This window comes from Centruroides sculpturatus, unplaced genomic scaffold, assembly GCF_000671375.1.
Source record: "Centruroides sculpturatus isolate CEXI.00-Female unplaced genomic scaffold, Cexi_2.0 scaffold17, whole genome shotgun sequence".
Taxonomy (NCBI): domain Eukaryota; kingdom Metazoa; phylum Arthropoda; class Arachnida; order Scorpiones; family Buthidae; genus Centruroides; species Centruroides sculpturatus.
The window spans coordinates 46897-74007 of NW_019384462.1; the positions used below are offsets into that span (position 1 = coordinate 46897).

At 37.4% G+C, this 27111-nt stretch overlaps 1 protein-coding gene across 6 annotated transcripts in view; it reads right to left on the bottom strand.

The window, feature by feature from the left end:
• Nucleotides 1–4609: 4609 nt before the first annotated feature.
• The window catches only part of LOC111620879 (discoidin domain-containing receptor 2-like), a 129958-nt gene continuing 107456 nt past the window's right edge, over nt 4610–27111 (bottom strand). For all 6 annotated transcript variants that reach the window (XM_023362881.1, XM_023362882.1, XM_023362886.1 and 3 more), the window contains 11 exons: nt 23533–23764; nt 15822–15969; nt 13150–13329; nt 11925–12266; nt 11498–11551; nt 10335–10525; nt 9919–10075; nt 9423–9739; nt 7515–7822; nt 7199–7433; nt 4610–6526 (listed from right to left, as the gene is read on the bottom strand). In XM_023362881.1, the coding sequence (XP_023218649.1) occupies nt 6227–6526; nt 7199–7433; nt 7515–7822; nt 9423–9739; nt 9919–10075; nt 10335–10525; nt 11498–11551; nt 11925–12266; nt 13150–13329; nt 15822–15969; nt 23533–23764 (2464 nt within the window). In that variant the 3' untranslated portion in view covers nt 4610–6226. The remainder of the gene's footprint in view (nt 6527–7198; nt 7434–7514; nt 7823–9422; nt 9740–9918; nt 10076–10334; nt 10526–11497; nt 11552–11924; nt 12267–13149; nt 13330–15821; nt 15970–23532; nt 23765–27111) is intronic.

Sequence of the window (27111 nt, forward strand, 5' to 3'; positions counted from 1 at the left end):
GCCAATTCAATTTATGAATTTTCAAGATATAAACCATAGATAACCTTATTATTTATAGCTGAAATCAAAAGAGAACATTCAATCCAATTACATGGGGTTTCTACTGGAGTACTTGCCTATTTGAATAGTAAATCATCTTAAAAAATAAATAAATATTTTTTAAAATAATCTGTCAGATAAACAACTTTGCATTTTGAATTAAATAAATATATTTAAAACGATAAAATAATAAAATTTTTTCTTGTGTATTTTTTTTTTAATTATGAATTAATCAGACTTATTGCCGGAAAGAATTTTTCGCATTAAATTCGGAGTTATAATGTAGCGTGGCAAACATTTATTTTAATTGTTTGTTTAAGAATTAGCCTAAATACTAAAACATAATTAAATTTTCTTCCCTTTTTTTTTGGTTAGGAATTCGAAATTTCTTTTAAAAACTTTATAAAATGATTTTTTGAACGAAATTATCTTCTGTGTATCTACAGCATCCCTGATTTATCGCATCCTTAAACTTATCCGAAGATGCTGAATATATATAATATATATATTTTATATACTGGTATCAAATGTATAGATTTAAAAATACGTCTGTAGCTAATTTCTTTCTTCTAAATTGTATTTTTCTCTCTCTCTCTCTCTCTCTTTTTCTCTCTCGGAAACATCTATCCGATGTTATTAAGTTGCTTTTAGAAACCCCTATCTGGTTGGATTTATGAAAGCACACGGGATATAATGGTAGGAAATATAGCAAAACTTACTAAAAGGGGGATTTTCTAACGTGTAGTATTAGCCAGTCAACTTTCTTGGTCTTTACGGCATTATTGAACTACATCCGTCTAGACGAGAGATCCAAGAAATGTAATAAGTAATAAGAAATGGCAGAACATTGCATAAAGATCGTAATAAAAATGGAAGAATAAGATAAGAAGATGACATCACTCCAACATTTTTACAGTAACTCGGAAATATGTTTTTTTTAGATGTGACGAGTGGGATGAAAATAATTCGGATTGCAACCGATCTTCGGGAGGATGCCGAAAAGTTATGGAGAGAGGAAGTCCGACGTGGTATTATTTACGGAGGAAGGCAGTCTGATCTTTATTATTTTAATTAGGAAAGCGAAGAAGTAACGTAGAATCGTATTAAATTTATTTATATCGACGTGTAAGCGCGAATCATTTTATTCTGTGGATAAATTAAAGGTAGAGAGGAAGATAAATGGGATTTTTAGTAGAGTAAACTGTGTTTTATTCCTTTGGATCATTACTGTTAAATGTAACAAATGAAATTACTTTTTATTCTGGACGATTCTAATTCCTTTATTGAGGATTTTCTCGGTTGAGGTGTTTTAACGATGGCCGGAATATTTGTTTTAGGTAATTGTGAAGATTTTCGGACGTTTAGACATTTGTGTTTTGTAAATTTCTGCGGTGATAATGCTACGGTTCGATAGACCAAGGTAAATTATAAGAAGAGCGAGAAGAGCGCGCGAGAAAGAAAAATGGCCAGAGAATCGAAAAATGTTATTAAAAAAATCGAGTTAAGACATAAATACAAAAAAAAAGAAATTAAAAAAAAGAGAGATAGGACAAAAGAAAACCTTAAGAAATCGGAAAAAAAGAGAAATCTGGAAGAAGAAAAATCATGAAAAGAGAAGAGACTGAAGAAGAAAGATAAATATACAAAGAAAAGAAGGAATGGGATGAAGTGAAGAAAGAATAAGATGAGGAGAGAATACTTGTGGATGGAAAGTTAGAGAAAGAGGAATATTAGCTGGCAAGAAAATGAAGAGATTTATTAAAACTCAGACACGATGACAAGTTGAAAAATCAAATAGAAAAGACGTAATGAAAGTCGGCATTAATACTAGCGAGGAATTAAAATATCCCACAGGTATATGAAAATTTGGCAACAATGCCATACTTGATTATCTTTTCCGGTCTCCGTGTACTTAAGAGACTTAAGAATTATTGTCTCAGCAGACGAATATCTCATTTTAAGTTTTAATTTGTCAAGCGGGACAACCGGTGGATCCGACGCCTACAAGATAATAATTGTAATAGCAATTCTTGATGCTGTCGGCGGTAATGTTCTTTAACAAACAGAATTTCACTCTCTTTGTGTTTAGAAAAAAGAAAATAAATAAAGGAAAAATACACAAACTTTAATCGAGAAGTTTTCCAGTGTCGAATGTTTATTTTATTTTTAGAAATTAATTCAAAAAAATTTATAAGAATTTTCGCATATTGCTTTTAGATGTTTGTTTATTTTACTTTATTTTGTTTTTTTAATTTCCATACTTTGAAGAGCTAAAAAAAGAAAGAGATAGAATAACAGAGAATTCATCACCGACGACAGAAGCTCGTCTCCTTCCAGTTATAAGTCTGTACTTTCTCCCTCTTAAACCCAATTTTTTGAGTTTTCTTCCTAAAGCCGATAATTTCTTTGATTAATTCATTTTAATGAATATTTCGCTACAAAAATCAAAGTCTGTCGAAGAAAAAAAAAGTTCATTGGAAAGTGCAAAATATATTTTTCTCGATAAGAATTTATAAAAACATATTGACGCCATTATTTTAGAATATTTATTTTATGAATTTTTTAAGAGAAAGGAGATGGGAGGCTCTGGAAGTAATATTTTATTTACATGGGATTGTTTTCGATCTTTGAAGTTTTCGAAGGATTGATTACATTATCTAGTTTCCGGAGAGAGTTTCTCTTATTTTTTTTAAGATAAAAAATGCAAATTGTGTAAGCGTACCTTCAGAAATTAATAGTCGAGTCGTGTCGAAAATTTAAATAAAGAAACACGTGATATGAATTATAATATCTTATTGGCCGGTAGCTAGCTTTGTTGATTTGAAAATCTTTATTTTCCTTTTTTTTTTCTTCGGTAAATATAAAGATGAAATTCGATCGAAAATCAAATAATATTAATTTTTTTTAAATCTCTTACGTGGAGAAAGTTTTCTACAGATAATTTCCATAATCTTCCTCGTCCACCAATGAGAATAAACGTACATTTAATAGTTAAATATCTTAATGTAGCCGAAATATGTGTAACGGCAATCATTTTTATAGTATAGTTTAATCAAAGTCGAACTTAATGGTTGATAAACACGACTGGAGACACGTTATTGGAGAAACGTCAATTTAAGATTTTACACAAGGCGTCACTTTCTACAGCACTTAGATAAGAGGAAAAAACGTCTGGTCAAGATTGCTGAAAACGTCGCCACCAGACAGACATATCAAGAAGAAAATTACCAAAAGTTTTTATAGTCCATCAAATCTTTTGCGATTGTGAAGTAACAGGCGTACCAATCACAGATGTGAACGTCAGATAAGAATATTAGATATAAAAATTTTTATATCTTTCACTCCGATGACGAGCAAAAATGAAAAAATATCGATGGATGCGGTACTATATAAATATATACTTTATATATTTATACATATATAGAGAAGGCTTATAGTATTTGATGAGAATTAGCCGTAACGAGATGATGATGTACACGATATTATCAATACGTGATGACAATCTTGAGTACTATAATGATAATACTATTTCGTTCTTTGTTGAGATTTTCTTTTCATCGACCTCTTTCCTTCTCCTTGTCACACGAAGAAAAGAGGATTGCTAAGTTTTTTGGTGATGTTATTTGCCGTGCATTACTGTAAGCGTAGAATAATGGATGCTCTTCTTTGGACCAATCGCTTCTACCTTACCATGCTTCGCTTGTCATCTAAAATTCACAATCTCTCTGTTTTTCTCTTGAGATATTTATAAGTACAATTCGTATGTCATCTATTCTGGTTTTTTACTATTGCCTCTGTCGAAAATTCCAAATTTGCAAACATGATATTGGATCGAAGTCATAATTCGGTTTTTGATTTTTTCTTTTTTTTTTCTTGAGAAGAAATAAAATGCCTTTTGTGTTTTGCTACACGAGTTCTACACACTGCCGACGAAATTTTTATGCATGGAGAAGTTTTTATTCAAGTTTTATTAGGCATACTTAAAATTTTAGAAGAGGGTGGGTTTTTGTAAAATTGCGCCATTCCGGTTTGAATTATTTAAGGAAGGACGGAACCAAAATGGATGGCAGCAAAATGTGTAATTTCTGCTGATGTAGAAAGTTGCACATCGGCAAGACGGAAATGGTTCATATCTGAGGAGAACGTAAAGAAGAAAAATTTAGATTTAACCGTAAAGAAGAAAAAAAAATAAAGGAAGAAGAAGAAGAAGAAAAAACATTCTTTTAATAAATAATTAGAGGAGCAATTTCATTCCAATTTGTAAGAAGTAAAAAATTCAGATGGAAATATAAGAAAAAGCATCTTAAGAGCGACATCTTAAATATTCAAACATCTTTTTCCGCCCAAACAATTTGGCTTTAGTTATCCGGGTTTTTTAAGCAGCATCTCCATCGATGTGTTGTTGAAAAGAGAATAATGAATTGCGGTTGCATACCAAGGGTCCCTTGGTTGTTGTTTCAACCATCTGGTTTTCTGTGCTGATGGCCAATTGATTAGTTAATTATGCAAAAGGGATTTTCTTCCTTCTACCTTGCTTCTAATGACTTTCTGCTGCTATCAATTTTTCACGGTCTCTATTCGATTAGAACGGCTGATTTCGTTTTACAATTACTTCAGTATTATCGGGAGGCGAAGATTCCCCGCTAACTGCGTTTGAAAATCTTTAAAAGTGTAACCGTCTCTTAAAGAAGTGCCATCGACTCTTCTGGCTCTAAGAGTTCTTACGGCGTTTTTCCCGTTTGTTCGCGAAAAGGCACAAGTAAATGACACAATGGGAGGGGGGAAAAAGAAACTTTTTAATAAAGAAAGGAAACTCGTGACTTCTATACACAAAATAGACGGACTTTGTACAGAACTTATGTTCTCTCTGGTTGTGGCTGCCACATCTCAGCTGACATAACCTATTGCAGGTCAGAGATCACACAAGGCAAGGCAGCTGGTGAAACATATGTTGAAGGCAAACTTTGCATCAAATGATATATCCTAAACGCATTTTACTATGACACGGTTTGCACTCCTTCGTTGCCGAGTATCGAGTATCGACTTTTATCCGGTCAAAGTAACGCGTATAAGATCGAAATAGAATAAGACAATCTTCTAATACTGCCACTTATAAACTTTGTTTTTGGTTATTTAGAGGTTAAAACAGAATAAAACGGTGCTCTACGCTCCCGGTGGCAGCGGGCCTATTTTACAATATAACCGTTCGATCGCTACAATACTGTAAAAAATACTGTAAATCACTGGTACAAAACCTCTTCTTGAAGAAGAGCGAAAGAACAATACTTTATGGCGGAAGTTTTCGACCAACTGAATAAATGACATTACATATCCATTGACCATACAAGAGATTTGCTGAGCAGATTTTCATTTTTTACTTATTTGTCAACGTGCGGTCGTCGGAGTTAGTCTATCTATAGAATTAACAACTCATGCCCCTGTCTTTAATAGACTAACGGCCGTCTTCTGTCAATATTTTACTAAAGACGATTAAGGAAAGAAAGATGTGGAGACTAGAAAAAGCGGACGAGGTTTTAATAATAAGACTGAGAAATTTCAATTAGTCCTATTGAAAAATTAGCGTATGACACGGTCGGAGGAAGCGGGCCACTTACTGGCGCCCGTCCAACCCATTGCGACGGCGAGGAAGTAAAAGTAAAATTAGAATTGGGATCAAATATCGTCTGTCGACCGCACGTTCCCGAATTTGTTCTAAACCTGCTTCCGCGGAAGGGGGCCGATAAGACACCCAATGATTTGAAAAACGAATTTTGTGCACAGAGCAGAAAAATGTTTGTGCATTGACGAAAGAAGTTGCTCGAATCACCTCCACCACAACTAGACGCAGTCTAGGAGATGCGCCACAGCGGTAAATGGAAGTATACACACATCATCAATGAAAACTGTACACGTCTTTGCCATTTACATAAAATGTTCACTTGCCGCAGGAAGAAATAATGATATGATTATGGGTACGTGCCACACGGCTGGCAGTGGATGTGATTTGATCCAGGCAAGTGTCCATACAAATACAGCAAAACTCAGATAAATTACCACGGGCGTCGGCTCAAAACGTTTCCACTAGCCCCGAAACTTCGTCCATTTTTTTTATTTTTTTAGGGTCCCGGAGCAGCCGAGCTCCATTCGGATAGATGAGGAATGAAGGGATGTGCAGGATAAGGATAGGTCACACCTGCGGAATATAGCCCAAGTTCTTTCTCTGTAAGAAGAGATGAATCTCTCTGAATTTAGGTCTTTCCACGTCGTTTCTCTGCCAACACTCTTTCATCAAGTCATAAATTTCCTTCGGACAATTCGGAGGAGACGGGAGGTACACTTGCAATAGGTCGTCTTGGTAGAAATGTTCCACGTTCTGAATGACCATGTCGTCTGTCATGTCCGAATAAGGTTGATGACGAGCGAATGTCAGAATCTCCCAAAGTGTAACTGCGAAAGACCACACGTCACTCTTGGTCGTGAATTTACCCTGAAAGAAACATTAAAAACAGCAAGGTTAAGTTTTTCCACTGGAGAGCCATCCGAACGCTTAAAATATTTGGTGGCACAAGCTTATTAAGTCTTTGGTGTAATTGGGGTAATTAATAACGGGAGAAATACATTAAATGCCGAATTTCTAGCGAAGAGCGAAGTAAGCCGCTGTAGGGAAAACCCAGTTTAATTAGTGACTTTTTATAATTCTAAACGGTATAATAAATGTAAAAGCCATTATCTTGCAAACGGCAGCATCTATTCATATTAAGCATATTGTGTGAAATTAAAATTTAAATTCAAATGAATGCCACTAGTACAAAGCGGGACAGCATCTGTAAACTTATGAAAAATCCCATTCTGGATATTTATTTGTGCATGAACGACATTTTGAATGAGGCAGATTGTTTATATTTGTTTAAGCGGCTATACTCTGAAAGGGCTATTTGAAATTTTAAAATTCAAACTTTTAAATGTAAATAGAGGACATTATCAACAATTCTGGGGAGAATAAACTCGAAATTATCATGCTAATATTAAGAAAATAAGCATTGCATCTGTACTATTCTTTTGAATAAAATTTCGATCATTTCGCTTTGAGGAAATTGATAATTTCATTATAATTGAAATTTTCCATAACATCTTAATAATATAACCGGAAGCCACTTACCAGAAGAATGCTTTCCCAAGCCATCCATCTGATAGGCAACATAGCTCTTCCTTCGATTCTGTAATAGTCTGCACTATAGAGATCTCGACTCATCCCAAAATCAGCAATTTTGATAGTATACGACCTTCCAACTAAACAATTTCGAGTGGCCAAGTCTCTGTGTACAAAGTTTAGCGATTCCAAGTAGTTCATCCCAGAAGCTATTTGAGTAGCCATGTAGATCAGAGCTCCATAACTATAAAAGGGATACAATAAAGGAAGATTGGTAAACAGAAAGCAGAGACTAGATTAAAATTTAAGAGAGAAAGAAGATTACCTGAGTGTCTTATTGTGTGGTTTATAGGGTGACGTATCTGGCACGTGTTGTTGAAGGAATTGGTGCAGATCTCCGTTTTCCATATACTCCACTATCATGCATAAGGGCTCTTCCCGCGTGCACACTCCCAATACGTGTACAATGTTAGGATCTCGAAGACGTGAAAGGATCTTGACTTCTTTATAGAAGTCACTTCTGGCTTGGTCGTTTGCCGTTGGTCTTAATGTCTTTACAGCCACCAAAATCTTGTTACCGTTACAAGGCACATCGACAAGTTCCGGAATTCCGTCGGCTTCACAAAGGTGTACCTGAGTGGAAAAAACATAGCAATTAAAACTCTTTTCCAAAGTTTTGCTACTCTCTGGCATAAAAAAACACCAGGAAATTTCATTAAATGCGGATATTTTTTGCCGTATAAAGCAAAGAAAAAATATCTACTGCGTAGTTGGAAATGAAGAGGAAATATGAATTTACGTCGGATGCAGAAAATATAAAGAGAAGCCATAAAATAAACTGGATGTTTGGAAGAAAGTTCTTAGGCCGACGAAAGCAAACAAATCGAGTTTGTGATTTATATAAGGAGTAATAAGTTGCGCTTCATTTCGTTGTCTAGACTCTTCGTCTGTCCGAGTAATGATTTTTGATGAATGAAATTCGACTTTTGAATTTAAACAGTTTGTTGCGTTTTAGATTGTACGGCTCTGGACATCTCCCAACTTTTCCACTTCATATTTCAATCACATTATTCGGTATTCCTTCGACTGTGAATCATGTATATGTAAATTCGGTAATCCAAGATTGTGCAGGCAAGAGCCGACTCGGAAATCTTCTTATTTAAAAGCGTACGTCTCACTTCACTTCTTATCTCGGCCGTATCATTCTTTTGATTCTTCGCTTAATTTTATTGCTTGGGATAAAGCAAAAAAGACGAATTATTCTCCCCGCTTATAAGCATTTTCGACAGTTTTGCAGTTTAATTATCTGATTCGAATTGCCCCGTTCGGCCGACGAATTGGGAAATTTAATTAGCGAGGAGGAGGAAAAGCATTTATATCTTTCCTGTGTGCGTCCGAGCAGATGGTTTGCTCGGTCACAGAATGGAAAATGAAATTATTTTGTTAAAGTGTTTTTCTAAACTGCAGTCGACTTACATTAAAAAGAACATCATTAAGTACGGACTCTTGACAGGTGTTTGGTTGCCGAGGAGCGTCTGGGACTCATTCCCACAGGAGCCAACAGCTGCCATTGAACTAGAAGTGCGCAGTTTGGAATGAAACAAATACTCCGAGGATAGAACGACACATTACTCTTCTCTTTCTTAGCTAAATATAACGACATTTTTTCCTCCCTTCGGGTTACTGACTTCTTTTTTCCGATATTTCATTTAGTCTCTAGTTAATCAACTCGGTCGCATTCCATCTGTTTCTTAATACGTCCGAATTTGTGCACTGGGTATGATTTCTTACCGCATTTGCCCCTCGGTGTAAATAACTTGTCTCTCTAATGCCCACTAGCCTAGTGGCGCACGTGGCACCGACAAAAGTTTTAATGACATTCCCTTTCTTTCCAACTCATTTCCTCCCCTTTATGACGCAAGAGGGACCGAATAATTACTGCAGCCTTTTTATCGCCCGCGAGGATGCGCCCTTTTCTGTTTGGCCACGGCGCGGACAAAAGGAAGACGAATAATGTGTCTGAGTAGGCAGTCCGTTGCCTACCTGTCATACCGGAAGAATTTATTGGCCCGATTCCGAATAACCTGTCAACATATCTCTCGACGGCGTGCAGTCATTACCGCAATCACTTCTTCCTGCGCCAAACTACAGCACCCGAACTTCTGCCGACAATGGACTAATAACTCGTCTCTGCTTTAATTTCGCCCTACGTGACGTAGCATCGTGTACTTACTTCGCCGAATTGTCCTTCGCCCAGCTTCTCCAGAAAGCGCAATTTGTGACGAGGAACTTCTCTCAGTGGTATTTCTTCACGATTGAGCACTTCGACGTTAGGCACGGCGTATAGAGTGTTACCGCTCACACCCTGTATGTTTGGCAGTTTCACCACCACATCTGTGGCTGCATAGTGCCTCTCCGAGGGTTGCTGAGGTGTTTTCGGTAAGGTGTGAGGAAACGATGGCTTCATCGTCGGCGTGGATAGCGAATGCATCGATCCCACCGGTGGGGACTTCAAGTCGGGCACTGCGTACTCCCTGGACGTGGCCGAATCTGTAAACATAACGTCAATGCTTTTTTTACGTTGCTCGAGAACTCAGACACGCAATACTTACATTTACAATAACTAAAAAGTTCTTTATAGAGAAATCACAAGCGTTTACTGAAGCGAAGCACGAAAGATCGGAATTTAAATTTATAAAAAAAACAACACCCACTCGTAAATTTCTTACCATTACTACAGCTACCTGGAAAAGAAGGCTTGAAATCCTGCGGATCTTGATACAATAACTTGTTAGGATCCGGATCGTCCAGAGCTACCTGTCCATACACGCTACCATTAGCTTGCCGAGCGACTGCCGAGCACGGTGTATAACTAATATCCAGACCCTGGAATTAAATAAACCAGATTCCTCGTGGCTAAAAATAATACTTGGTGCAGTGGTTTTCAACAGAAGTACCAAGAAATACAGCGGTGAGTAGCGCCTCGACACTTCTTACGCGTTATGGCACTGCTCACTAAAAGCGCAATAACTACATCGTTAAAGAAGTAGGGAAAATCACAAGAAAAACTTTCCAAATTGGGGGTGCCACTGCTAGAAAAGGGTTGGAAAACACAGAGTTAATGCGAAGAGAACAAACGTCTTACCTTAATGTTGTTGAAAGTGACTCGACTGTCGGGTTTGAGCATAGTATGGGGCGTCGAATGCTTTTTCTTCTTGTTTCGACACATTATGAAGAGTAGAGCACCTAGAAGTACGAAAATCACAGCAGCCAAGACTCCAATCACTAATCCGACACGTTGAGTTGAAAGACCGTCGTCGTTCATGACTGTGCTAACTGTCGGAACAGAATATTCTTAATCACAATTGTATAAAATCTGCCTAAAACTTATACAAATTTAGTTAATTTTGAACAGTTATTGAAGAAAAAAATAGAACACGAAGAAGAAAATACAGATGTAAACAACTTTTAAAATATTAGAAAAAATTTATTTAATGTAAAGCTGAATTCTTTTTTTAAATTGTCTTCTTAAATTTATTAAATTGTCTTTTAAATTTATAAAATTCAAAGAAACAAATGTAATATTGTAATATGAGTTGAAGATGCAGCATAGAGTTTTGTAAGAAAATATTTCAAAAAAAATAAAAAGAATCAGGCTACAGGTACGGACTTAAGCTTATGCATTATAAAAGAATAGTTTGTTTTTTAAACAGTGAAAATGGAAGTTATATTTATATACAGGGAGGAAAAAATAAGAAAATTTGATCTGTATTGTCAGAACCGTCATTAATAAGCTTTGGCTGGCAAACATTTTTCCATCCTAATTAGATTTGGCTATTGCAACGAATACGTAGGGTCGAAAAAGGAAAAAATAGTGATATTTTTAAGAAAAAAAACATGTTGGAACAGGAATATCTCTAGGGAATAGGAAATACAATTTTTGTTATTGTAGCAACATCTACTGGATTTCAGCGTCGGAAGCAACAATAGCGAATAGACTTAGTTGTTTCGCAATGACAAATCGCACAACACAAAACAAGATTAAATATTTTTCTTTACAGCATTCCGTTCTTTACTAACGCTATTTTCCAAAGAGGAGAAACCTTCATAGTTTCTGCTAGCAATAAAAAGAATATGAAAGAGGAAAGAAATCCGTTCTAGAAGGTTTCCGAAAAGTACTTCTGGTTTTACTTGAAGGGAATATCGGTGTTTTTCCATCTTTCTCAAGTACTTTCGCTACCAGAAATTTCACTTTACTTCAATGATCCCTTCTCTTTCTGTTGTTGTTGCTGAATAAGTATTCCTTACCTATCGGTGGAGCTGCTGGGGGTTCCTCTTCCGTGAAGTTTCCTTGGGCGATAACTGTGGAAAAAAGTGAAATATTAGAGCTTTCTATAAAAGTCAAGTTAGTGTTTATATCGGAAAAAATATATATAACTCTTTCATCGAACTTCGGAGGAAAAAAAAGATCGATTTAAAAACAACTTAAATACACATTTTCTAACGTTTAGTTTAATATTAATAATAAACCCCCTGTAAAATTTAATTATCATATAGTAAAATTGTATAGACGGCGAGATTGTGTACAGAGTCGAAGGATCGATAAGTTTATGAGACTCGACGGTCATTTCATGCGATATTAATACCATACATCAACATCGTAAGCAGTAAGCAGTAAATTTACACGTTATCCTCTAATGTTCAATTATATAGTGAACACAGAAATCGGACTCACCAGAACTGAAAGACACTTCGCTAATCAGTAACCAGTGGGAGGCAAAACTCAGTTCGACTTTTACGTATTTGCCTATTCTCTGGTGCAGGTAGATGGTAACATTTCGAGCTTTTTCGAAGTAAATATCCGGAACGTAAGAAAAATGTATTGGTTCTTTGGTGTAGTACTTGCCTCCGATACTGAACCATATCTTGGCGGTACTGAAAACTTGCACGTCTTTAGTATGCATGTTGCTGCAGTGAAAGTAAGCCGCTGTGAAATTGCGTACTGCATTGAAGGTGAAAACAATTTCTATGGGTCTGGAATAAGTCGAATCGTTCTTCCATCCCACCCACTCGTAACCTGTAAAATTTCATCAAGTTTTAGTACATTAACAATATAATTAATTAATTTAATAAATCTCGCTGTCCAGGGCGTATAGAAGGAAAAATTCATTTATTTTCGGTTTGAGAAATAAAATCCGATAAAGCAGTCGCGAACAGTTAGTTTCTACATTCCACAGAGACAGAAAACTTCGATAAAGTGAAATTTAGTCTCAATAGGGGCACTTGCAAAACTAGTGCAGTCTAAAAGTCTTCGACCATCTATCACAGTTGCGCTCTATAGTGGAAGGTTTCTTCTAAGTTGGTATTGTTTCTCTCTATACGGCTGCAATTCAATGCCCCGTTTCCATAGCTACAACGTGGTATTCTGGCAGAGATACTTTTTTTCGTTTCGGGGTGCAGCAAAACGACAATCAGAGAGCCTAATGCTAGATGTTGCACAGAAGAGGGGGATGGTGTCATTACATGGCGAGTGGCGTTGGAAATGATGGCGGAGAGACCGAAAGTTAAGAAAGTATACACAGCCTGCGAGTGGCAAATGTTCGTCGAATTCTCTATATTATACGATAGTTTGACAAAATGTGCCACTCGGGTGCAGGCTGCCGCTTTTTGGTAGAGATGTGTAACTCTTTGATTGATGATGGTCTTTGCATGCATCGGTAAGGTGGCACGTGGAAAAAATACTGTTTCGATTTGCAGTAGGTCTATTTGTATTTCAATCGACTTGTCTGGAAATTGTTTGCCTCCTTTTACTTCTACCTACTGAAAGTTATTACTTTTCTAATTTAAAAATCTAAACACGCAATTGCAATTACTTCAGAAAATCTAACTTAATATGAAATGGGAGGGAATATTCTTAATGTTAGAAAATATTGTATAGCCTAAGTTTTGGTTTCACTTACCTTTACCGAGTCCAGATATATTTAGTCTAAAGTTATCTTCTCCCTTCTGACCATCTGTCAGTTGTCCTAGGCCTCCATGGAGATGACTGTCATCTTTCACACCATCGTACGTCATGTCTGACAGGTCGAGTTCTACCCCTCTTCGTTCCCCCTGCGGCATGGCGTAGGACACAATACCGTCTGCAAGAAAATGCATTCTTAGACTATAGACGTCATATAGGAATTGTAGTCTGGTTAAACTATAGAGTGAATATCGGGAGTGACATAAGCGTGGAGTGTCGTGTGTGGAATTCATGAATGTTTGATCGCATTGGAGGCCGAAAAGGGAAAATATTACTTTCTGTTGTCTGCATTCTGTTTGGAAACACAGTATATGTTCTGTAAGTACTGTCTAGCATTGATGTTTTGTACAATAATGGTGATATCGGGAGAGAGAGAGAAGGACGTTTGCCGAGATGAGATGCAGTTACGAGGTCAGTGCACACATATTGCCATACAATGTAATCTCTATTGAAATATACTGCTCGTATTTTATAACAATGTTGTGTTAAATCTTTATAAATCTTTCGTTCTATAAGAAAAAGATTATTCTCCTCCATGTCTAACGTACTAGGAAAATTGCAATCAATCAATTAATTCATTTTGAAATTAGATCATGTTAAAATCAAAAAGAGATTTTACGAATTAAATCAAGATGGCAACTTCTCACGCCATTTAAATAGAAGGCTTTTCTAAATGAAAGAGACTACTTTAAGATGCAGGGGCCATTTATCAAGAGGGACAAGACTGCCGTGACCAACAGCTACTGCACACGTGATCGGAATGGCTCTAAATTGGACATGTTCCTGATTACAATTCGGTAAGTGGCTTCTTCGGCCAGTAAATGACTTTGATTTCGCTTAGAAGAAAGTTGAGGTAATGTGAGAAAGAAGAGAATATTGGCAATAAAACAGGTGTGAGAAAACCATCATTAGCGAACTTCTACTGTGCAGCATCGTTTTTCTTATCTGCGAATATTAAAGGATTGTTGGCACGGGCAAAATCGATAGTTTCACTTAATGAAAATTTACAGAGATTAATGTTAAAACTGGGATAAATAAAAACGTTAGAAAGTAATATTTCATAGCAACTGTTAATTTTATTTCTCTGAATCGTGTTAACTTAGATTCTGCCATGTCAAGAGCATTAGGAAAAAAAGGCTATATCACAGGATGTCTGCGGAGTTTCAAGGAAAAAAAACCTTAGTTCTTTCTATTCTTGCAAAAAAAAATTCCTTCTTGAACTACAGCATTCCACGAATTCTATTCTGTCTCTATTGTCGATAAACGTCAAGAAAAATGAAGTGAGGCAAGTTGGAGGTTTTCTTGCATCCGAAATAGAAGCTTGAAGTAGAAACCTCCAGACCTGGTACAATAGAAAATGGGAGGGAATACCGGAGTTGCAAGACCGTAGCGTCTATTGTGAATGAAAGAGCCGCGAGCCATCGATCGATGAAGGAGGAGATGTGTTTTCGGGGCGAGGACCGCAGGTGTGTCTTAGGCGAGCCCGTCTTTTAGAGATGGGAGACATGTTTTGCCACCAGTGTCAACAGTACGAACCCCAAGTGACCACAATACTTCCAGAAGCACGTGAACAACTTCTGCATCTCGCTATCAGGCATTAATGAGGCTGCGAAAACTCAGCTATCAACAATGGACCATTCACAGTGTACAATCCCATCCAACACCTGGAACCGTCCAGCGGGTCTCACCATTTAATGGAATTCTTCTCCGGCCAAAGTGGTTTCTCTGCACTCCTAGCTTGTCAGACAGAGAAGCACAACAATCAGCAACTATTCTATTCCCGCGTGGGTCATGACGAAAACGGTAATGTCTGGAAAACGAACGTTTTACCGAGAAATGTCTTTTAGTGAATAACTATAGGATACTACTATGGTCTCAATTCTCCAACAATGGCTCTAAACGCTCTCTTTCTTCCCAACTGCCGAGTGATTTGTGAACAGATTCCCAACTTCAGTAGAAAAACATCTTTTCGTCTTACGAGCCAAACCCAACTTTTCGGAAATAATACAAATGCGAATTTGATCGAGAGAACATCTCTTCTGTTATTTAATTTCATGCATTGTAATATACTCCGTAATGACTTACAGCCACTAATGCTATCCATTAATGTAGAGATTACTGCGAGGGAAAAGATTAGTTCGATCTCCTCGGAGAAATGAGCAGCAGCTGAGAAAATACAAGGCAAAAAATCCTCAACATCACTAGGCAGACAGCTGAATAATTAATTGCTGGTTAAAGTTTATGGTTTCTGTCCACCTTACACAGATGGCCCAAAATACATCAATTAGATGGGAGGGGAGAGGCGAGATATTCAACAGAAAAAAATCCCTGTAGGTATTTGGGTAAGTGTCGGAAGAGAAATCTAAAAAGATGACCCTATTTAATAGCTCAGTTAGCTAATTATGCAAACGAAGAACCTTTTGCCATATCATAGCCATTTATCTCTCCACGAATATGAAATCCACTATCTGCTCGTATAGCTTGTTCTTACTGTGTTTCTGCCTTTAATTTCCCAGTAGTCATTAGCCAGAGACATTTCCTCCACGTCCAACGATACAAACGAATTTAACTTTAAAATAAGACATACTTTATTGTTTGAAAAAAATTTACCTGTCCACGGGCATCCGTATAATTCCACTCTCATGCAGACAGTCCTGACGTGAAGACTGTAGGGCACGATACGTATTTTGCTGGCAATTATAGGTGGGTCCACTTGTCTAGTTACTGTCATGTAAGTGTTGAGATTTCCCTCGAATACCTAAAAAAATACAATAAATTATTTTTGTAGAACTTTTTTAGGTGAATTTTTGAAATATATTATTCAAATGTTTTGCGCGAATTTGATCAAATGGTTTGACACGGTGTCAACCGGCAGTTTGGAGAAGGGGCGTAGCTTCAGAGGCGGTTGTGGTTGTCTAACTAGTGTCGCCGACAGCGCCGAAGTGAAGCAAAGAACTGGAAGAAATGAAAAGTGCATCGGTAACAGTGTCGCCTTCTCGTATTAAATGTCTGATTTTTATCAAAAAAATAAAATGCAGATTTCCTTTATTTTTGGCCAAGACGGAGTAGGAAAGGAGGAATGGGCTATAATCATTCATGGAACTTTTCTTTCTGCCAAATCCATGGTGGAAATAAAGGTAGAATATATTTTCTGGCGGTGCCAGGCAATCTATCCGGAATATTCACCCGTCATTTCTTTGCTTTTATTCTAAATGAAAAACGTTTGTTGCATTACACGCTAAATTTCCCGCCACGGAAGAAAGGCGATGTACCTGGAGTTCGGCACTTTCCGTCTAACTACATTGTTTGGCCTTAGTGGGGTTCCCATGTAAACGCCAGGTTTGGCAGGGGTCATCAGTCAAAAGAAATGGTCCCCGCGAGATGTTTAGGGTAAGGATGGGAGGAGGGAGAGCGGGAGAAGAAACCAATCAAAGATGATCCCATTTTGAAGATTGTTTTTTCCAGAGAGAGAGGAACATCGTTTTGGAATTTCACTTTGATGGCAACGCATTGAAAAAATATAAAATATATCACCTCTTCAAACTTTGCCGAGCAGTGCAACCAACATTTAATCGATTTTTCGCCGCGGAGCAACCTTTTCAATATTTGAGTCTTTACCTTTTTCCATGCAGATGCAATAAAAGCTGTCCATATCGCAATTTCTAAAACGACGTTCCTATTTAAAATCCACAAACGGACAAGAAAATGCAACCAAACTGCAACGTAATGCCCGATCTTTTTTGTCTCCACTCTTCTTTTTATATCGCAGCCGTCCTCCATTCAATCCGGATATTATAATTTTAAAGTTTTATATTTCTTCTAATAACATTCTCCACCAGTTTAGAAATTCTAATAGTAAGACGATCCGAAATAGATTCTCTTGCTTTTTCTAGGTGTGCGCTTAACCGGATTTACTCCATCGATGCATCCAGTGGAAGAAAAATTATTGATCGCCATCTAATTGGATGTAAATGTGTGCTATAGGTCGCTCTTCAAACAGACATTAGGTGGCTGTTAGAACGAAAGAATAGCGCCCCAGCTGCAAGAAGGAAGAGCCAGGGCGCTACTGTCCGATTTATCCTCTACCCCGTATCTCGGGGGAACAATTATCCGCCATCTTGGCAGACAAATATACGGAGACAGTGCATCCCCTAATAATTGAAAGTAAAGCTGGAGTGAGGGATGACCCTCCAAATTAATCATGCCCGGTCCATACTCTCCTCTCGCTACGTTGATTGTTATTACGTAGCGAGGATTAAAAGATGAGGCAAGGAATACGTGTCATATATTCTAGTTAGAGTTGTAAAGTATGATTTTGGCCCAGTTATAAAAGCTAGCTCCAATTACATTTACATATCCCGGACGTCTCCAGACTGTTGGAGACACCTCGGGGGATTCGGATGTGTCAGTTGGAATCGTCTACTCATCCATCTATAGCCAGGGCGATGTGCTGAGATATAATTCCCACTGAGATTGCCATCATAGGAGGTAGTATTAGGTCAGATATTGGTTCCAAATATGTCTGTCTAGACAAAGACCCACGCGTGTATCATTCGTCAACCTGCCAGCAGAGCCAACCGACTTAATGGTTCTGTTTTAAGTTTCCACGCAAGAATTTTCGGTCTTCTAATCGCTGTTTTTTTTAATTTTTACTTTTTCTAAGTAGACGAATCAATTGAGAAAATGAAGAAAGCGTAGTTTCTAGCCGGCTTAAGTCTACTGTTGAGGGACAGTTCTTCCCGAAGAAGGAATTCTAATGAGTTCACAAAAATTCAAATCAATCCCATTTCACATTCAGAATATTTTCCATATCAGTGAGGGAATTTTTTCCTCTCCACTACTCCAGATATTCTTGCTGGTTCAGCAGACTCGGTTCTAAACGTCGACATATGTAAATAAAGGAAGCAACGGTCAAGTAAGAGAGTCCGTTAGAATATTGACCACTTTCAGAAGTTTTGTTATCTCAGAGGAAAAATGCACAACACACAAAATATTTCGATCCAAACTATTCAGATAAATAGATCAAATTCAATCGGAATGTATCCTTTTTTTTTAATATATTCTTGTCCAGAATTTAAAGAATGTTAATATAAGTTATGAATCCCTCCTTAAACAATTCATAAAAAAGAAAACACAGTATAAGTAGGAAATTTTCTTTGTTTTTTCATATCGGAAGGAAATTTTTATTCTTTTTTTTCCGTTACAACTAACAGGTTTACGATTAGAACATTTGCAATACGAAAAGTCGTTATTTACGTTGCAGAATAATATTAAAGGTGTAATCCGAATTAATTCAAAGGTGTAAGCAACGAGAGATGCCGTGTTTATATTAACCTTTGTAAATTAAAAGTTATACTTAGTAATTTGGCTTTGTTTCTAATTATTTATACAAGGGAATAATTTTCATTTGTGTAAACACCGATTAATTCGAATTAATTAAATAATAATAGGAATAATAAAGTCATTGAGAAAAGTAAACTCGAGAAATAAAGTATGAATTATAATTAATTATAAATTTTAGTAGAAATTTGATTTGAGGAGTGGAAAATGAACGACGGGGTACGGACGAATAAATAGTAGTCGAAAAGAACACCACCCCCGATGACGTCAGAGAAGAAAACATCTCTAGAATAACAAACATACAGTAATTTACACACGGATAGTCTGACAGTGTGAGGCGCAGTTCGCAAATATAGCAACAGTAGACGGAGGAAGAGGTGGAGTGATTAAGATGAGCAAGATAAGAAAGCAGTCAATAGGCTGAAAGTCTGGATCAACTGCTTCTGTCGCCAGATAGCATCTGATAGGACGATCATTAACTGTGCGGTGGACAGAGACTTAATCAGCTAGACATACTAAGGGATTGGATTACGTCTTCCTAGAGTTGTTACGCTCTTCAATGTGTTTCCGGTCTCGTTAATGATCCCTTATGTGAAGTCGAAGCTGTCAAATGTGGCGTCTCCTCTGCTCCAGCATTTCGTAACGAATTCATTTTGATAACCGACAAATTATGAATTCGAATCTGTCTGGAAGACGATTTATTAAATACGACAAAGCCTTCGACCTCAAACTAAACACAGTCATACTATGGAATTTTTTCCTAATAATTTCAGTTTTGATTGCATCCTTTGTGAAGTAAAGCAATCCTTTCCAGCTCTTTAATGTTGAATCTAATCAGTGAGGGTGAGGGCACGTAGATGGCAGAGCAGTGAATTAAATGTTCCCATCTGCAGGCAGACGAGGTACTTATTGCTCAGCGTTATACCCACCGATTCCCATTTTCTCGATGCTGTCCATCGCGTTCCCACAATTACGCTTAATCTCCGGGCTCAAAGGAAAATTCGACCAAAGCTGGACATAAAGGATTGACGTTATATGACTCACGTGTGGCCAGCAATCCGTGAAACAGAAGGTGCACAAAAGTCGTTTTTCTCTTTAATAGAGATGTTAAAAAGCAACGTCCAAAAATGCTCATTACTTTCCTGCACGGCTCAATCGAAGCGGTAAGCAAACATAATTTGTCACTGGGGAAGAACGGGATGAATTTTTCGTTTAAAAATTTTTTTACCATTGTTTTTTTCCTTAAGTAGATTAGGCGTGTTTGTTATCTCGACCTAATTACGCGTCAATGGATGTCAGACCGTATTGAGTTCCATCTGCTTTTTATCTCCGATTCCCCCCTTTTTTAAAACCCGGTTTGAGGTTTTAACTCGGGCAACACGAAGCAATAATAAAATTAAAAAGCGCATTAAGTTTTCTTTCTGAAATTTCTTACTATTATACTATAAAGGATGAGCAAATAAAGATGGCGGAAACATCCAAGAGAAAATATGCAGTGAGAGACGTCGCAGTACTGCTAGGCTAGAAAATAAAGTTAAAAGTTAGTGTTTAGCCTGGACCCGGTCTTTTATTCAACTTGTTTTAAAAGTGGGCAATTTAAGAGTTGATCAATTAAGAGCCGGATGAGAACAGATGGTGCCAGTTAGTGAGCGCAACCGTCAATCATTGTCTATGCTTACAATACGTCAAAGTGGGAGAGCTTTAAATGACACAAGACAACAGTTTCTTGTAGGGGAGCGTATTGATCTAGAACTCAGGTGGTTGGTATCACACATGTTCACCAGCAGACAAATTACACCCTAATACCAATCCAAACACGGCTTCCTTCCCTCTGGTCTTACGCCATGTTTTTACAGTCGCCACTCCGTGTTTTGATATCTGAATGGACGTCGTCTTGTATACATTATCGACTCTGGTATGTAAACATGTCTGTTGTCCTTTCTATTTGAGACGTTTTTCTCCGGTAAGAGGCGAATTTGTAGTCTTCTCGTGCCACGACGGCGCACCCTTAATAATTGATGCATTCCTCGTGTATCCTCCTTATATGCCATAAACAATTTTACAATTGAAAGCTTTCCGGAGGACATTAAATGAATTTCTCAATTCAGACATCCTCCGAGTGAGCGGTAATGGTTTTCTTTTTTAAATCACTGGTGCTTTTTCTTTCATAAATCAGAGATTTAACAAACTCCCACCATATTCATTATTTGGACGGAAATAATAATCTAGCGAGATAAAAAGATATTAAATCCATTTATTCTGGAAATCGTTAAAGTTGTTCTCGGATGTCTTCCATAATCGAAATTGCAACAGAAGCAATTTCTAGTAATATTATTATTATCAATTGCAATCTTTAGTTTGGTGACGTCAGGTCGAAGCTCCAATCAGACGGAGAAGAGGAACAATGGACAGTGTCCCGTTACAGGATGGCAGTGAAATATGGCCATCTATGGAGAGTGTCTTCTTACATACTCCCACGGTCAGAAAAAAGATCTATAAATATATTGTGAAATCTAACACTCTATGTCTCTTCTCCGTTCTATTACTTTGGAATATTTAATGTTGGTGGCAATGGTCTGGTATGGACGACTGTCGGCATTAAGTCAACATAGCAACACGAAACCGTTGCAATCATGTATGGATGGGGCAATCCTTCCATCTGCGAGAGAAAAGATTCTGTTTGTCCTCGTACGGCAAAAGTGTAATAGTCAGTCTGTAGCGAGTAATCCTCTTACGCTTCGCTCCAGCGGATTACAACGTTCCGAGTTCATTAAGTCAAGACACCTCTAAGTTGCACCTGAGGAGCGAAGACGTAATAGCAGTTTCGATCATCGATTAATGCCACAAATACCGTTAAGCAAATTCGTTCTTTAATTTGCTTGATTGATACTCGCAGCGGCTAAGCGATTCTTCTTCACACTCTCTGTAATTTACACCCGAAAAGTAGCCATTGTCGATGCTCTTCCAGCATAAATTTCCATTCAAAAATTTTCATTAAAAATTGAGGTTCTTTCCACGACATAAATTTAACTTTAATTATTTGATGTAATTTAAAAAGACTATCAAACAACTCTGCAACAAAGAAGCTTAATTTGTTTTTTTTTTTTCATTTTCTCAAACTTAATAGGCACATTCTTTGTAAACGCCTGCGCGCATTAAATACATTATAAAAAGACATTCCAAAGGAGAAAAATGAAGAAAAATCTCGTCTTATATCATCAAAGTAATGAAAGATTGCCATAACTAGCTGTTTACGACTGAAACCGTGCGCACCTTTTTGTCCATTTTTCGGGCTTAAAATTTGTAACTAATTGATTTCGTAATTGTCACCTAGTGCGATAATTTATGTTCAGATTGACAATTTGGCTGGAAGCGGGTGGGAAAACACTCAAGGAGATGAGATGCGGGCATTTGGGATTATTCATTTCTATTGTTTCCTCAACCTATTTTAAAATCTTGGTGGTTATCTAGACATGAGGGTGGAGCCACTCGAGCGAGAAATGGAGAAAAGGATGAGGATGTAAAGCTGTCGACCATATGAGCTACACCTCGGGGTATTGTAGCACATTAACGGGTGTGTGTAACAGGAAACAATAAATTGGGAGAAGTGATGCAAGATGCACAACTTTTGAGAATTCTCAGCAATTTTCTTCGGCTGAAAATTAAATAGAATTTAATTAGTCGGCTCGTTTGGGAACGTTTTTCAATCTTTCTTTTTCTTCCTATTCCTTTAATTCTTTGGTGTTTATAAAGAAGATTTTAACTAAAATTTAATTAAAATTTACTTTATTAACTAACTCGAAAAGAAAAACCAAATTTGAATTTTTAATCTCGCATCGATTTTAGATAATTAATCTGCCTGAACCGAATGTGCCGAAGATCATTTCACTCGATAACGAGATATTTGTACGTATTATTGAATAAATTAATTTATAAATTATACTGTTTACAATATTTACATAATGTTTTTTTAAGATTTCAAGTTAAATAGATCTTCGGAAACGATTTCGTATATCCCTTTGGATGGAGAAGAGTAAATCCAGTCACCTTCACGCCGCATTGACCACTATTGGATTTATTGCTCATCCTCCGGATAACTTATCTGAGACAGTTTCAAGATAAAAATTGTAATTCCTAATGCCTTTATCCTATTTATGTAGGACGAATTCAAAGAAAATTATATCCAATTTCTGAAAACTACAAACTTTTACCAAAGAATTGTTTCCTTGAAAAATTTTAATTTCTCACTTGGGTTTTATTATACTCGGGAAGTAAAATTCCAAAAGAGCTGCTATAAAAGCCAGCATTGGGAGTATTTGTAATGACGTCAAGACAGCTGGCACAAAAAGTAGGTGGAACTGTCGAGAAAGTCGACAGTATTAGATTACAACCTCCTGATTAATGACGTACGTACCACGTGACATGTCAAGCAGCAAATAACCCAGATGGTGTGATAAGGTCGCAGCGGAAACAAATAAAACTCTTCCAGGTAGACGAGGAGTCGGTAACCCGATCCCCTTGAACTCTAAACGAACCTCGAATGGAGTCAAAAATTTTCGAAATGTTTGTGGAGGGAAAGCGGAGAATAGTTTAATTATCGGCGCCGGTATCTAATTTAGAAGTAAATTAAGCAAACTATCCTCCCTTTGCAAACACAAGTAATTACCGCGTAGTGTTTTGGCAAGGGCGAGCCGAGGAATTCTTTTTTCTTTTTTTTTGCTCGGTCCCAATAGGCAGAGTAACTTATTATTGTCACCCACTGACCTATAATAACAAACCCATCTGCCAGAGATAGGCTTTCCTGCCCAGGGGTATTGCACCAATTATTACAGTCGTTGAGAGTTTGTTTTGCCGGGTTTTTATAACGAGAGTAGGCAAGCTGTCATTTTGAGAGATACGGTATAGCGGTCATCCGATGGCGGAAATTCTCTTCATTACCCTCGTAATCTCTCTTTACGACTCGTAGCCATTGGCCTCTTACCTCTTGTTCCACTCGATTTCTGAATCGCCGCCATCTTGGTAGGCCCGGTCTCCAATATTCCAGCATGTACTCCTCCGCGTATTCCTGTCCGATACCGTTTCCGAATCGGCCCTGTGTGGCCACTTCGGTCACCACGTGCATCTGATGCAGATTAATTTCTAGATACTCGTACACTTCTTGGGATATCTGTTTCTCCGGACACCAAGAACCACCGTTCAGCTCACGATTCAATCTGAAATAATAGAAAAATTAGTGCTTCTATTAGGTAGTGAAAACAGAAAGAAATGCGTTAGTGGAATAAAAAATAAAGGAAGAGGAAAGGGGAAATGTAATGGAACTGTAGAAGGGGAAATACAATTGTGGAGAGTTTCTCGTCGAAAACTAATACAAAATGTGTTTTTTGTTCTTTCTCCTCGGTTGGCCATCTTATCAGAGCGAGGTTTTGACTGAGATTGAAATGAAATGAATGCTGTCATCCTTTCAAACGTTCGTCGTGTTTTAGAAACGGAAAATATCCGCTCTGATTGAACACAGTTCTGTAATATCAATTTACCGAATTTCTGTCTCTCTTCAAATATCTGATTGGTCGATCAAGATTGAATTTCAACTCAAGTTTTGTTTGTATCACTTACCGAAATGCTTTGTAATACAACACAACCTTCATCTCTCTGTCTTTTCCTGGCCATTATCACTTTTTTATTATCCAATCGGTGGTTAACTTAAGTGCTCCACTTCAATCTCTGATGAAAAATTTTTCCCTCACGTTTTAAACAATTCCAGTTTAACCCGTTCTCTTATACACTTTATATTCCAGTGTTTTTTTATTGTCACAAGCGACACAAAGAAGTATTTGTTAAATATTTTTATCCGAAACGACGAGAAGAACGTATATGTGGGTTTAATGTTCTTAAATGACCCGACGATCCCGTATAATTGGTGTCGGCTTGTTTGTCACCGGTGACGCGTCACCGAAGAGACCACACCGGTCCAGAAAAGTGTAATTTATCATCGGAAGATGGAGCGGACTTGAATTGGCACCAGATGGTACTATTCGCTGGTGTCATCACATTCCCAGTCTGTTTGTGTGTAATCCTCTTCAGTCGCGGGGCCGACAATACAATTGGTTAGCGGCACTCCGGGCAAGATGGCGCTGCACTCTGGCACCTTCATTAAGACGATGTGTTCTCACTCGACTGACCCCTGCGCTCCTCTGACCCTCTCCCAATAACCCTGATTGACAGGAAAATGTTTGTGGCTCCATTCACGTGATGCCCCTACATTCGACCTCGCGGGACTCATCCATCACGTGACTCCATCTATCTCGGCGTTCCAGAGTGTGACGTGGCCCGCCAGGGAGGAAGAAATTGGTTTGTTGCGTCTAGCCTCCTATCGCCCTTCACTCGTTAACAATGTGGACCGCTCAACAAGTACAGAAGCGGTGACACCTCCATGATCAAGTAGTTCTGCATCTAATGACCGGAATTGCCAACTTGCCTCATTCTTCTACTTTCTTCTCCTCCAACTTTTCCCGTTTTCTTTCTCTAATAATCCCATTAACGTTCGCTACACTTACATTTTCCTTTACAGTCTACGAAAAGAAAACGCATTAATTGTGATATTGTTTTTGATCGTTTTAAAATGTCTTCATTTACTTTCCGCAGCCAAATTCTTTCCGCGCCAGTTGGTCCATCCTTTTGATCGTTTGCCAGTTAAATCTTGGCTTAGTTTGCACCTTTTTCCAACCTTGTTAACTTCTAATTAAAGATCAGCAAAATTTCTCATCTTATCACATCGTATCAGCTTATAAATAAGCTTATATCCTGGCAATTTTTCCTCTTTATTTAATTCATTTAGCATAATTGCCGCTAATTACAAAGTTAAAACTATACGCTTATTTGCCACGTCTACTTTATAACTTGAGCTATATTAACTAATTATAATATCATTAATCATTGGGACTATTATAATATGATTGATAGTGGAGAGTTTCAAATGATCGTATTTATTCAAACAGTGTAAGGGCCTCATTATCCACACTAAGCATAATGGCATAATTCGGATTGTACAACGTTTTATTCTCAAATTATGGCACTTAAATTTATAATTAAATATTTTATTTTCTGTAGGCTGTGTAGGCTGTGTTTTCCAGCGTACAAGATGCACTTTTTCGTGAAAAAATGGTGTGCGCATATATAGTATAATACACAGAATGCATTATTTCCTAATTTGATTAATGCACTCTTGAAGAAACCCGGCCAATTTACTTGTGGATTCAATAATGTAGGGGGTTATTTTTAATTGAAAGAAGAAAATGTAAATAAACAGCATAAAAATGATTAAATGCCATCAAATTGAAAAGCGTAAGAAGCAATAATATGGAACAATTATTAATGTATTTTGTGGAAAAATAGCTGACAGCTTTGACAATGTTGCCGAACCCTTTCAGGAATATAGTAGTTGAGACTGAATTTCCATCACAAATAGTTCGATTTAGTGCAACAACCAACCGTTAAATCGGTTTAGACTGTTTTCCATTTAAAATCAGAAAGATTTCGTCTGTTGTTTGTGCAAGTTTTTCTTAAGGCAAATGGGTAGGTGTCTGCCATTGCCCGATTCCTTAATGCCATTCATCCGGATAGCCCGGAGCTTTTCGTATGTATAATTAATTAAAATAAATATACCATTTTTCACAGTAAAATGCCGGACGAGTCGGTAAGAGAAGCGACAAAAATTACAGGGTGAGAAAACGGAAGACATTGGGCGGTACTTGCGGTGGTTATGAGTGAACACTTTATGCGCTCTTATACAGAATGAATATTAAGATTTGCACTGGTCTACCTCTAAGGCTTCTTTTTTAAGAAGGCGACACTTTTGGCATGCTGGGAATCGGGTGACTCGTCTGAAAACTATAATTACTGACGGTGTATCTTGCCATTTGATCTCTACTGCTCTGTCGGATTTATGAAGTTTGCTGCTTAGATCATTTCATCATTGGATCATCGCCACTCCTCTAGAAAAACGAAACTAGAACTTCCCAAGGGAATGCTGCATTCAGAATGTTGGATGCCCTGACACAAACTCGATGAAAAGAGGAGTGTAACTCACCAAATGTTTGCAGATGTGCAATCTGGAATAATCTCTCCTCCCCTTGATAGATTTCTCGGACAGGATAAGATATTTAAAACTTTAAAGTATTCAGTTTAGAGAAAGTTTACTTGAAGTTAAAATAGATTTTTTTTTAAACTTCCTCTTATTTTTTACAGCATTGATCCTTTTTCTGTGTTTGTAAAATCAATATTACAAAGTATTTTCTGGTTAAAAGCATTTGCGTAAATTTAAAAGTAGAAATATACTAGAGCATTAGATCTACAGTAAAATCTCTCGTAAGCATAGGAATTAATTTTTGTAACGCATATCTAAAGCTCTGCTACGAACATTTTTAGACCGATGTGCCCAAATCTCAGGCTCGTGTATTGTATGTCGTAACATAATTGGCGATTGTTAGAGTTGTCTTGTTTTAAACGACTCCAGTTCCAAAGGAAAGTCTATGAGGTGTAGAGGAGGGTGCCTGCTAACAAG